General features: G+C 35.2%; 2 protein-coding genes across 4 annotated transcripts; one reads left to right on the forward strand and one right to left on the reverse strand.

Moving 5' to 3' along the window:
- The first annotated feature begins 131 nt into the window (after positions 1–131).
- Positions 132–2,410, forward strand: LOC113504884. The gene has a single exon (XM_026887422.1). It carries the CDS (start codon positions 473–475, stop codon positions 1,655–1,657), a length of 1,185 nt encoding a protein of 394 aa, XP_026743223.1. The 5' UTR covers positions 132–472; the 3' UTR covers positions 1,658–2,410.
- Positions 2,289–14,617, reverse strand: LOC113504706 (locomotion-related protein Hikaru genki; the record flags this gene model as incomplete). 3 transcript variants are annotated; one of them, XM_026887308.1, is given in 8 exon segments in its annotated part: positions 2,289–2,802; positions 3,818–4,027; positions 5,480–5,623; positions 9,685–9,819; positions 13,414–13,587; positions 13,694–13,853; positions 14,094–14,209; positions 14,529–14,617. In XM_026887308.1, coding segments are annotated over 7 exon segments (1,089 nt in total). In that variant the 3' UTR covers positions 2,289–2,539.
- Positions 14,618–14,775: the final 158 nt, after the last annotated feature.

Here is a 14,775-nt window from a genome sequence, read left to right on the forward strand (position 1 = left end):
AATTGCAATCAAATGCCGCCTAAATGCTGCTGTGGCTGTGCTACATTATCACGATATTGAAAACTATCTACTTGTCTATGGTATTTATTCTGACAGACAAATAAACAAATACTAAAGTACAGAGCTCTAACATACTGAACACAGAGTACAGTAAAACAGTTAGCTGTTAGGGTACCTGGTAATATCTATATACCTACACTGTGATTTACCCGCCCGCCCTTCCTACCCGGTCGAATATTGATTTATGAGCCCGAAGCTAATACATTTTGCTGACCACTCCGGCCATATTGTTGAGTTGCGTCTAGCGGCGCTTCATAGTGCCAAACGTTTGCTATTATAATTTATTTTGTGGTGCGCTTAGCAGTATTAATTGCAGTAAGTACTGTGTACAGTTTACATATCTCTCACTGAATAACGAGCACAAATCGATTGGGGTGAAATTCAAGTAACATATTTGAAAAGAAAAACAGATATGGCTTGTGGTATTAACTTGGATGAATTTAAGATCGGCACTGCGCATAGAGCCGTTGTCGGGCATATTAACGACCCTCACAGTTTTTATATACGTCCTTATAAATTAAGCGGGTTTTTAGAAGACCTTGAGAATCAATCTCATCACAGGGACCCGCCGAAGGACAGTGTCACATATGGACAAGTAATACTGTTTCGATCACAAAAGCTTAAGAAGATGGCTCGCGGTAAAATATGCTATATCCACACTGACAGGAGGACCATGTCTGTTTGCTATGACATCTTTGCAATTGACTATGGCCATGTAGAAAAGGCTGTACCATTATCCAATGTGGGCAAAATAGACCCTCTGTCTGAGATCCCTAGCCCACCATTGACTATTCATTGTCGAGTAAGCCACTGTGAACCTAAGGGCTCTTATTTTACAGAGGAAGTCATTGATCATTTTAAATTTTTTATGGCCACTGAACACATTGGTATATCTATTAATGCCAGAATTCAAGACAAATTGCTGGTTGACATTCAAACTCCGGACATCCATGATCTTGCTACATTGATGAGTGATCTCAATTACACAGTGCTTTGGAAACCCATTCAATTGAATCAAATGGCAGATTCATCTCCAAATTCTTTGGATTTCTCATCTCTGAGTCTGGCCATTAAAAGTCCTCAATTCCGACATAAATTGCTACCACCGGGAATTACATTCCATGGCATTGTGCTGAGTGGAGAGTGTGTCCTCGATTTCTATGTGGCTGATAAAAATGAATTCAAGAACATAATGTGTCTAAGTGAACACTACAAGAAAGAAATGCCTGACAAATTGTTGGAATATGATAAAATTATACCTGGCTTGCATTGTGTTGCATCAGTATTTAATGACTCATTTGAGCGAGTCGTTGTAAAAGAAGTATCGCAGCCGAATCAGAAGGCTATAGTGCAGCTATTGGATTGGGGATCATTTGCAGAAGTTAGTTTTTCAAACATTCGTTTAGTGACTAACGAATTTACCTACAACCAACCTATTGTCGCACATTACTGTGAGGCAGATCCCGAGCAAGTACGAGAAAACAACATACCAGATTTTCTGCATCATGGCTTGGAATATACCATTCAAGTTTTAGACTTGGGACACGGATTTGAAAAGCGACATAAAGTGAACATGTACCCAGCTTTTTGTTATTAAGAAGTTAACTCTGTGTTTTACTGCATTTATTATAATACATATGCATTTAACTCTACAAGGATTTTATATAACAATATACATTACTATACCAAAGATCTCAAAATCTCATTGTTTATCAAAGTTTAGAGAAGTAGGACTTTTAAAATTTTCTTGCCATTATATTAATGACAAATTAAATATTTAAGATAAATTCTTAACACAGGGTACATACTTCACTTGCATTTTTATAATTATTTAATTGTATTAATCTTTTCTACAATTCAATTTAACAATGTGCAAAGTGCAGTATGCACCTTTATCAGCAGTATTTATTTCATAAGAACAACAGTATTATTTGGATAATTGTATAGTTTTAAGTTGTAAACATATTTGGTAATTTATTTAAGAATAAGTATTTATTCATGTGAAGAATGTATTTTTTTGAAATTGCAGTGTCCAAGATATTTCATTTTACAATTTTTACTTCTTTAGAGATGTACTCTAGTAATTACATGCATAGCATAGGTTTTTTTATGCAGCAAGCAACAATGATTTTGCATATTAGAATATTAAGATTGTAGGACAAACATATTGTCATCATATACATTTTTCATATATTCATCATATTATTATGCATTAAATTTAAACAACATTAATATGTAATCAATTTTATTCATAACAAGTAGTATAAATGTAACAGTGTCAGTAGCCACATTGATCATAACTTAGTACCTAATGCTATTCAATTTAATCTCAATAAAAGTAGAACCAAAATAATGAGTGTTTTATTGTAATGAGTTATAGCAGTGAAAGACGAAATCAATAAATTAAATAATTGCAATATCTTCTCTAGTACCTGATAAATGATAACCAAACCTAACTTAACATAACTATTATGTTGAATCACTCATCTACGTGAATCAGTGTAGTGTTTTCAACGAAGATAGTGTCTGCCTTTCTTATCTCAGAGGGTTGAAGACAAAATGGTGGCGGATGTGACCAAAAGCCATTTTCTGTGCAAACTATTGAGGACTCGCCGACCATTTCGTAGCCATCTTCACAGGAATATATCATTAGGTCGCCCACTGGGTACTTCTCATGTTTGGCAGACGGTTCGGTGAGCAGGCGGCCGTTCTCTGGGATTAAGGGGTCAGGGCAGTAGATTGCTGTGGATATTGTACACAACATTACTATGGTTTGTATGGTATATGAGTAAGTAAACGATAGGTTTTCAATATCCATGGATTATGAGTCTCAAATGCAAAGTTTTTGTTGTACAACTCTGATTAGATTGGCATAACCTATAATATTCAATGAGAGAACCATGTAAGGTTACCTATGCATGCCAGACAATGAACCTACATACAGAAAAATCTAAGGTATGTTATACAACTGAACGAAATGAATCTTAATCGACTAGGCATCTGTATAAAATAGTTCTTTTTGACATTTCAAGTCATCGCGTCGTTGAAATGCCGTGGCGTGGTTTCGCGTAAAAGATAAGCTTTGACCACTGCCTAGACTGGTTAAACTTTTCACTAGCTATCAAAATCATAACACTAAGTCAACCCGGCTTATTGTTTATGAATATACTTCTTTATTTTCGCCTTTCCCTCTTCGAGGTTTATGATAGCAAGATTATTCAATCATTATAATGTAGGTACCTAATTAGTTCTATTAAGTAGGTATAATCATCTACGTTTTTTACCCAAGAGAATAATTTGCTAATTACGGCCTTATAATCTATGACGAACGTTGACTTATAAGTGACGGAATACGTTTTTGGTAGGGTTTTATGATTTTATGGTCGATAATTTTTAATCGATTTGGGGCTTCGAAAAGATTATAATTTTCACCAAATCTTGGACCTTTTTGTTATGTACCAGGAGTTTGGAGTGTTACCTGACGACGATTGTCTTTCGACAAAACCTTTAATTTTCCGTAGCCGATTGTGATATCTTCTCATATCAGTCAGTTGTTTAATAAGATAGGTATTTTTAATGCATAATCGAAAGCCTTTTTTTAATTATTTACTAACAATTCATAACGATATTTTTATGAAGCAGGTATGACTCCTGTCAAAAAGGTCAACTTAGAACGGACAATTGGGCCTGTAATTTAGATGGTATCTTTTCAATGGCGTTTGGCATGCATCATGCATAACGCTGGGTAACAACTTACGTATACAATGTGGGACTTCTCCAGACCATTCTCCGTTTATTTCGCATTCGAGGCCAGGTGCCCCGACAAGCCTATAGCCCCAGCTGCATTGAAACATGGCGCGGCCACCAAACGATGAGTTGTACTCAACCACGCTTAGGTGAGCCCCTAAAGACTTGAGCATTGGACAGAACGTTTCCACACAAGTAGGCGGCAAAGACGACCAACGCCCTATAAAGAGTTTAAAAAAACGATTCGTTTTTAAAATAAGTAGGTAATTTTTAAATTGCTTGTTCAGTTTCCTTAAGAAAGCTAGTTATTTGTCTTCTAGTTTCAGTAATGGACATATCCTGTATAGGTCATCTATGTTCATGAGGTCTTTGTTTTAGAGGAATACTTGTATGTAATTAACTTAGAAGGGATAACATAAGAAAATACTACCTAAATCATAACAAAAAAGGAAAAAGAAATAAACTAATAATAAAACCAATAAATAAGTACACAAGTCGCACAATTTTTCTTAAAAAAGTTTATTAACAAGTTAGAATAATCATATTCATGCGAAAGTTTCACATAACAAGAAAACGATAACAATTCTTAAGTGAAAGATATCACGAAAATAATACTGGCCTGTCATTAGTATTTGCAGGATATTTTACGTGAACGACTACTTCAGTATAGAGGTTTTGAATTTGACTGTATTTCAATTACGTTTGAGACATTTGAACCTAAAAACGAATAGGTACTAAGGAGTTATCAAGAGCCTTTATTTAAAATAAATAGTTCTTATTATGTGGTCAACAGAATGTATTTTGCATATACGCAGGATCTTTTAAGTCAGTTTTTCCCTGTGTTATCAATATTATCTGTTTACTTTATAAAGACATGTAACAAAAGTTTAGCGTTATGATTTTTCAAGGTATGATTCCTGAGTAAGAAAAAGCCAATCATTAACACTCTGATTCAAAATAAAAGTGTTTAGATACAATAGAAACGTGCTGTTGTGTCTTTTAAAAAAAGAACATGCTTACAAATATTACAATCGTGAAGATTGGATAGGGATACAGATGAAATTCATTTCCATGCATTCCAGTCTTCAACAGAATAAGGTAGATTTAGAACATTCAGTTTAAAAGAGTAGATAAAGTGTTTTGGGCGCCATGATGATTAGTTAAACCTACAGCAGACACAACCTGAATCGTCGTTGACGATACTGGTTTTATCGACCGTAAGCCAACAGAAACCCGCATTCATCTTCAAATATCTTCAGTTCCATGATGATGAGTTAAACCTTCAGCAGAAAACACAAGTGTAGTCATTGACTACGCCTGTCTTTTCGACCGAAAGCTAATAGAAACCCGCATACATCTTCAAATGTCTTCAGCTCCGTGTTGATTAGTTTAACCTACAGCAGACACAACCAGATTCGTCGTTGACGATACTGGTTGTATCGACAGTAAGCTAACAGAAACGCGCATACATCTTCAAATATCTAGAGCACGAATTATTTGATCTCGTCAGCGATGCTCACCTACGCAACACTCGAAGCCAGTGTTCCATTACAGTTGCTAGAACAAAACTGTATTGGACAACTGTCCACGAGAATCGGTATGCATGTATCTTGACTATCAAAAACTGTATTTGGGAGCGAAAAATTCTAATTTGATTCATTATAATGTTTACCATTTCCCATGCAGGTGAGTACAGCTGAACCATTTAGATGATACCCCGGTTGACAACTGAAGTGGGCTGAGTTTCCGAGGCGCGAGCCTTGGGTGAACTGTCGCATGCGTGACGATGACACCGCTATAGGTGGACACATTACGTCTGAAACGAAATGATTATTAATTAGGAAAATAATAACTATAAGCTTAAATATCATGTTTGTTGGCTGAATTGAATTAATAGCTTCTGAGCTTGTTCAGTATCACTACATAGTATAAAACAAAGTCGCTTTTTCTGTCATCATGTTGTATGTCCCTGTGAACGCTTAAATCTTTAAAACTACGCAACGGATTTTGATGCGGTTTTCAACAATAGATAGAGCAATTCTTGAGGAAGGTTTTAGTGTATAATAAGTTTAGGTTTTGTGTAAACTGACAATATTACAACGATATTAGTTAAACATGTCGGAAAAAATTAAGCCATTCGAGAGCTTTCCTCGAGAACGCTGCCAAAACCTTTTGAGTTACAACAAAACTATGTATGGCGGGTTTGTACCTCTTTAATAAATCTACAAAAAAGTCCGCGGTGGTATATGTCTATCTTCCAAGGATAACCCACAATAACCATTTTTATGTGTTTTCTTAATACAGTAAAATTATGGGTTATTTACGAACCTATTTTTAACAATACAGTATTAATCCTTATCCAAATAAATAAGTTAGATATATTATACATGTAATATAGAACAAAATTGCCTTTTACACTACACCAAAAAAGTGAACAGGTAATGAGTTATCGTAATATTAAAATCTCCGCGCGAAAAATAAAAATCGATGAAACGTAGCGAAGATATCGTTGGCATCTATATACTAATATACTTATACTAATATATAAAGCTGAAGAGTTTGTTTGTTTGTTTGTTTGAACGCGCTAATCTCAGGAACTACTGGTTCAAATTGAAAAAATATTTTTGTGTTGAATAGACCATTCATCGAGAGAGGTTTTAGGCTATATATCATCACGCTGCGACCAATAGGAGCGAACAAAAAGTCGTAACTTATATCTTCTAACCACGCAGACGAAGTCGCGGGCAACAGCTAGTACTACATATTATAAAACAGAACCGGTTTTTCTGCCCCTATTTCCCCATGACTATTTAAATCTTTGAAACTACTCGACGGATTTTGATGCGGTTTTTTTAATAGATAAATTATTCATGAGGAAGGATTTTAGATTAATCTATGCATAATTTAGTAGAGAAACATTGTTAATTTTAGAGGTTTCAAATGTATTTACAATTTTTTTACGCTTTCGTTGCAAACGCTGGCTTTACCGCACGAGATACATCAAAATAATGTTTTACAATATTGCCCACCATAAAGAGATCTACAAAAAAGTCCGCGAGGTCATATCTCTATCTTTTAAGTTTCGCTCACAATTACCACTTTTTTGTAATAATTTTATTTTAAACTTTCATTGCAAACGCTGGCTTCGTCCCACGAGATACATCAAAATAATGTTCTAAGATATTGTCCACCATAAAGAGATCTACAAAAATGTTCGCGAGGGCATACCTCTATCTTTTAAGGTTCGCTCGCAATAAACACTTTTTTGTAACATTTGTTTTTGCACATTCATTGCAAACGCTGTCTTAGCACCAAGAGCTAAAACAAAGTAATATTCTACAATATTGTACAGCATAAACAGGTCTACAAAAAGTCTCAGACATCATATATCTATCTTTTAAGGTTCACTCACAATAACCACTTCTTTTGTAACCATTTTATTTTATACTTTCATCGTAAACGCTGGCTTAACCCTACGACATACATCAAAATAATGTTTTACAATATTGTACACCATAAAAAGATCTACAAAAAAGTCGGCGAGGGCATATGTCTATCTTTAAGGTTCACTCACCAGAACCATTCTTTTGGCTATTAATATTATTCCAAAACAAAACATTTTTGCGAAACTGTTTTTGTTGAGATGGTACTTATCCTTATCAAAATAAATAAGACTCCTGTGACAAGTACTCAATTTTTCTTTCAAACGCTAATTCCAAAGTTGTTTCATAACGATGGTATGAAAGCTAAACAAAGCTTAATAAAGAACGTTAAAGAAATTCTGTAGCGTATATTAGCATTGATCCCGTGCGAAGCTGGGGTGGGTCGCTAGTAGAGTATAAAATCTTAGCCTCAGCTGTCAGTCTAGTCCAGTTTTAAGCTTAGATTAGGTAAGAATCTCGGAATTCGATGTACCAGCTGTAACTCTGTCAATACTTGTACATTGACATGATAAAAGTTGTCTCAAAAACCTACATGTGGCAGGGGTATACGCAACTATTAAATTTCAAGGTCAAAGGTAGCAAAAATAAGTATTTTTGCGCTTTCTTGCAAATATCTAATTTCTTATAGGTTTTTGCTATTCGTATTTGATAATATTGAAGATAGGAAAATTCTCTAAAATTTTGCTTAAAAGAAAATACGGTAAACCGTTTTTGAGGTATAGGGCGGAAAGCGCGCGGTCACAGCATCACTTCAGGTCAGTGCTTCCGGTCGAAAACTCGCCGTATAGTAGTTGATAAACTATCGATAAATCAATAATCGGGTTGAATTATTTTGAAAAACTATTTCATCGTATGCCTTATGGTCTAATTTAGATGAAATATGAATATTTCAGTAAAATTCAATCTGTAACATATTATATTTTATATTTTTATGAACTAATAGCTTTTGGCCCGCGGCTTCGCCCGCGTCGAGGTCGGTTATATCGCGTTTCCAAGAGAACTCTTCAAAAGTCCGGGATAAAAACTATCCTATGTTCTTTCTCAAGGTCAACTCTATCTCTATACCAAATTTCATTAAAATCCGTTCAGTGAATTAGACGTGAAAGCGTAACAGACAGACAGTCAGACAAATAGACAGACATACGGACAGACAGACAGATAGACAGAGTTACTTCCGCATTTATAATATTAGTAGGGATTTGACATTATGGCTAAAAAACACGCCAAACTGTCATGGCGACTCGTGTTACGTCACAATATGCTAAACAAAGAACAGTTTGGTTGAGTGGATAACAAGTTTTTACAAATTGTCTTTTAAAATGGATCACCACGATATGTGAATAATATTGTCAAATGTCAAGTTTGTTTTGTGTTGCAACAAGTGACGTCACGCGTCATCATCGGCGTTCGTTGTCACGTAATGACAGTATTTTTGGAATGTTATTTCACAAAAATATTAAATAATCATGATTTATTTAATCAATGTGATCGTTTTTTCATATTTACAAATATTAAGCTACCATACAAATAGAAATCTTCAAAATATTTGCTCACTGTCAACTTTTTTTTAACAACTCCTATCTGCCCATGTAACTGCAGAATTTTTAATGAAAATATAGGCATTTTATTTGAATTTTAACCCAAGTGGCGTGGTAAGTGTCAGTTACTTCTTAATATTTGACTCATTGAATAAACAAGACAAAAGGATGAGAATCAAACAGTCATGACTTTAGAATAGAATCTTCTTTATTGTACACCATGGAATTGCCGCAGTGATTCATAATACATACAGTGTTAGGGTACATTGACGGTCTTATCGCTGAAAGAGATATCTTCCACACAACCTTTGGATGGACAGGAAAGTTAATTGATTTTAATTAATTGACTGCTGAAAACTTTAATTTGTCTGACTATTTGACTTAGCTGAGTGGTTGAGGTCACCACACAAAACCCACTAAGCGAGATGTGTCGCGGGTTCGGTCCCCGCATTGTGTGATCCACGAATGCTTGTCCTGAGTCTGGGTGTCTTTGTACATGAGAGTTGAATGTTTGTGAAACACCCCGCGACACAAAGGATTAAATTCCTTATGCGGGTGTCGTTTAAAAAAACAATTACTTATAGAATACGAATAGCTTGAACGATACTATTATCGTTCCCGTACAAAGCGTTATAAGGGCAATTCTTCTACTTTTCTGATCTGATATTAAAAGTCTTGCGGCTCTGGCTCAAGCAGTTTTAGGGGCCCGGGGTGATTTTAGTCGATGAAAGTCCGACATATTTCCACACCGTACCCTCGGCGTGGGTTGAAGTCATTAGCCTTTAACCCCGGCCAAAAAAAGGATATCAAAAGTAAAGTCACCGACGACAGGGTTTCACACCTCATACGATATTATTTACTTAGTCTAAACAATATATGTCAGAAATGTGACTCACTAACAACTTTCACGACGACGGTGTTGGTGTGTCCGCCGGGTGCCGTGCACGTGTACTGGTCGCTGTGTCGAACAGAGGTCTTCACGAGGATGAGGCGGTAGTGCGTGTTCTTCTCACCCTCCTCGTTCGACCAAGCTGAGAACAAAACATACAGTATTTCATGTGGGTTGATAAAGGAATATTGGAGCAGGTTTCTCAAAACATGTCGCAGTGATTAAATAAAATTTACTAGACGAATGTATACTTCACTAAGTCATAGACAAATAATAAAACCTGACATATAACAATGAGCGTAGCACATGACGGTAATAAAAATCGCATCAAAAGCATTGTGTTTAAAACTCGCCAAGGTAAATAACGCTTTGAATCGCAATTCAACATAAACACATATCACCACAGAAATTCAAATATATATCAACCACAATCCTCTTAAAAATATCTAAACCCTTAAGAGATCCAAAAAAATGCTTGGCATTATAACGCTAGGACACAAAAACTTTTTTCACGCTAAGCAAGTCAATAGGATACATGATAATGAAAGATCGCAGTTGCAAATGTATCCTTCGCTGGCTTCAAGGACAGAAAAGGAACTCGCTAAATTAAATTAAATTTGGAGGAGATTTAAAAAACAGGCCATGGCTTTCGATGGCAGTGGCGGTGGCCACTTACACTAGGTGCAGGGTAACATGTCGCAGAGTTACGGTTATTACAGTTACGCACAGTTGAAGATGCTAAGGCCCATTTTATTTTAAAATACATGTTCAATATGCTTATACTGCTAGTTTTAAGAATTACTTAGAGTGCTAAATCACCATAATGTACAGATGAAAAAAAATATCATACATACAGTGTACAGATGTAAAAAAATATTATTGAAATACACTAAAAATGAAATAAATATAGAACCATTCCAGTATCTTGAGCACCATGATGATTAGTATAACCTACAGCAGAAAACACAAGTGTAGTCGTAGACTACGCTTATGTTTTCGACCGAAAGCTAACAGAAACCCGCATTCATCTTCATATGTCTTCAGCTCCGTGATGATTTGTTTAACCTTCAGCAGAAAACACAAGTGTAGTCGTAGACTACGCTTATGTTTTCGACCGAAAGCTAACAGAAACCCGCATTCATCTTCAAATGTCTTCAGCTCCGTGATGATTTGTTTAAACTTCAGCAGAAAACAGAAGTGTAGTCGTAGACTACGCTTATGTTTTCGACCGAAAGCTAACAGAAACCCGCATTCATCTTCAAATGTCTTCAGCTCCGTGATGATTTGTTTAACCTTCAGCAGAAAACAGAAGTGTAGTCATAGACTACGCTTATGTTTTCGACCGAAAGCTAACAGAAACCCGCATTCATCTTCAAATGTCTTCAGCTCCGTGATGATTTGTTTAAACTTCAGCAGAAAACAGAAGTGTAGTCGTAGACTACGCTTATGTTTTCGACCGAAAGCTAACAGAAACCCGCATTCATAAATTTGGTTTACACTGGAAAAGGCGCTTATAATCACAATTTCCAAAATATCTGCCTCTACAAGAGAACCACGAAACACTATCATATAAGCAGATGTAAAACATGAGCATCGAAAAATAGGACAATTTAAGTAATTACAAAAGCACAAGCAAAGGGAAAGGAAAATGTTGTCGACAACAATAATCTGACTCAATAAGTCGCTACAGTATCTTGAGCACCATGATGATTTGTTTAACCTTCAGCAGAAAACACAAGTGTAGTCATTGACTACGCTTGTGTTTTCGACCGAAAGCTAACAGAAACCCGCATTCATCTTCAAATATCTTCAGCTCCATGATGACTAGTACAACCTTCAGCAGAAAATACAAGTGTAGTCATCGACTACGCTTGTGTTTTCGACCGAAAGCTAACAGAAACCCGCATTCATAATCTCATTTGTTTGACCTGTAAATTTCCTAAATAAAATTGTTTGCGATGAAACAGGTACTCAAAATTACAATTTCCATAATGTCTGCCTCCACAAGACAACCACGAAACACTATCATATAAACAGATGTAAAACATGATCATCGAAAAATAGGCCAAGTCCACGCATTTCAAGTATGTGCTTACAAAAGCACAGGCAAAAAGAAAGGACAATGTAATCAACAACAATCATCTGACTCAATAAGTCGCAACAGTATCTTGTACACCATGATGATTAGTTTAACCCACAGCAGAAAATACAAGGGTAGCCAACGACTAAGCTTGTGTTTTCCACCGAAAGCTAACAGAAACCCGCATTCATAATCTCATTTGTTTGACCTGTAAATTTCCTAAATAAAATTGTTTGCAATGAAACAGGTACTTAGAATTAAAATTTCCATAATGTCTGCCTCTACAAGACAACCACGAAACACTATCATATAAGCAGATGTAAAACATGAGCATCGAAAAATAGGACAATTTAAGTAATTACAAAACCACAAGCAAAGGGAAAGGAAAATGTTATCGACAACAATAATCTGACTCAATAAGTCGCTACAGTATCTTCAGCTCCATGATGATTTGTTTAACCTTCAGCAGAAAACACAAGTGTAGTCGTAGACTACGCTTATGTTTTCGACCGAAAGCTAACAGAAACCCGCATTCATCTTCAAATGTCTTCAGCTCCGTGATGATTTGTTTAACCTTCAGCAGAAAACAGAAGTGTAGTCATAGACTACGCTTATGTTTTCGACCGAAAGCTAACAGAAACCCGCATTCATCTTCAAATGTCTTCAGCTCCGTGATGATTAGTTTAACCTTCAGCAGAAAACAGAAGTGTAGTCGTAGACTACGCTTATGTTTTCGACCGAAAGCTAACAGAAACCCGCATTCATCTTCGAGTATCGGCTCTGATTCAAGATAATCAGAAAAAAATATTTTAAAATATGTATTGGTTTAAAGTGACATGTCGCAATAGCACAAAGCTTACAGATTTTTTTCTGAGAATAAAATAGAATGGCATGAATCGTAATAATCGTGGCGTGAATAAGTAAAAATCAGTTTATTTACCTTTGTAAGGCTACTAGCACTTTTTGAACGCCAAAAAGTCATGTTATATAGATACAATTTATCACTTCTGAAGCGTTGTAGTTATGAACAAGAAACGTCGAAAATCGCAATTGCGCTTAAAAAGCCAAATAACATAACATCACAAGGTCTAAACAAAATAATACATGTATCTTTACATATAATATTAATTAAGAGCAGTTCGTTTCGCAGTATAATGAAAATTATACTTAGCATAAGACGCATAACATTGCCAGTACCCAAAGGTACTCAACATGACCAAAAAAGTGTATATATATTGTGTAATAAGTATACAGAACGTATTATACATTATATAGTATAAATATATATAATTGTTATACATATATATTACAGTATTATAAGAAAAGACAATGAAAATAATTGCATGACATGTGATCCAGCAATGACTAACTCATTGTTATCGAAAGAAACCGTCAATTATAATCAAAATATTCACAAGATAAAATGATGTAATGTAATCCAGCATAGACCTTCATTTTTGTATAGATACAAGTTTGTTATAGATATATAATACATTCGCTGTCCAAGTTACAAAAATAATTGATTTAGTTTGTTGGCAAATTGGGTAATCATATTACAATTAGTATTATTAATACTTAAAAATACCATCTTGTCTGAGCAATTCGTCTCACTAATGAAGTTGAAACAATTAAAAAATAATATCAATGAGTAAGTACCTGAACTATGCTGCCCAACTGCCTGTGTCCAGCTCCATTCCGGGTCGCCAAGTGCCCTCGGTGTGATGCAGTCGAGGCGCACTGTGCTGTCCGGGTACACAAACAACTCCCCTGTGTGCTCCACTACAGCTGATCCACTCACTATAGTGTATTCAATGGTAGGAGGCGCATCCCCTGTGGAACACAAACATTTAAATAAATCTTACAAACAATAAATTGCTCAAGTATTTACTCACACAAGGTAATTAATCTGTGTGTAAATGTTTGATATAATAAATACCTGTAAAATTAGTGACCACAGTTGTGGGTACACATTCAGGTAGCTTTGGTGTCCACTCCCCATTTTCACAATGAAGCAAATTGTCTCCTTTCATCTTATACAGACCAAAGTGCTTGCATCTAGACAGAAGCACAGCCCCATGGGGGAAGTGTGTATCTTTCTGAAGATAAACAAAAATACATGATCAAAAATGTTAAAATATATGAATGATAGTATTGAAGAATAAATTATGATGAAGTAGGAGGGTTACATATTTCACAATAGATAATACAAAATGGCGTCACACCAAGAGACTAGCTTCAATGAATTTAGGTTTTATAAGTATTATAGTTAGCGAAAAAGAAGTTTACACACATGCTATTGAGTTACAGATAAAAAGCATTAAGAAATAAATAAGTACCATTCTATATCTTGAAGGTGTTCAGATAGAGGCAAGTAGAAGACATCATTATGGAGGCCAGCAAACATAAAGTTGAAAAACTCTTGCAGGCAGTTGTGCAGACTGAGAAGGTGAGGCTTGAATATAAAACAATGCAATGTATCAAGCAAACAGTTTACTTTTAAATGCTGACTACTCAGTTTCTCACACACACATTTGTTACAACCTTAGATATGAAACCTTCACAGGTTTCAGGTAACAAGTAATAGAATATCTGCTTATTTTATCTATTTTATTGTCAACAAGTTTGATTTCTGTAATAGCGGTAGATTTATGGAAAGTAGTTTTAAGAAATTTGTATAGTGTGTTTAAAATCAAATATTAATAATATATACACAAAAGCTTAATTAAAAGTACATCAATATTAAATTGAGTTCATATTTGAAAGATACTTACTGTTATAGAAGAATTTTTAAATGATATGGCCAAGAGCGGGTGCTCATTACGATACAAACATTCTCGCAATATAGGTTGAAATCTTCCATCTAAAAAAATTGTTGCAATATTTTAATTTAAGTAATTGCAAACTGAAATCTTATTAAACAAATCTCTTATGCTTAGTATAAAACAAAACTGTTTTAAGTGGATCAATAAAGCATAATAGTTAAAGTAGTATTATATCAATGTGTATATGCATACTGGA

This window comes from Trichoplusia ni, chromosome 1 (assembly GCF_003590095.1).
Source record: "Trichoplusia ni isolate ovarian cell line Hi5 chromosome 1, tn1, whole genome shotgun sequence".
NCBI classification, from domain to species: Eukaryota; Metazoa; Arthropoda; class Insecta; order Lepidoptera; family Noctuidae; genus Trichoplusia; species Trichoplusia ni.

Bases quoted from the DNA above. Each gene is read 5' to 3' on its own strand.
- LOC113504884 (XM_026887422.1), top strand. From the start codon at position 473: ATGGCTTGTGGTATTAACTTGGATGAATTTAAGATCGGCACTGCGCAT.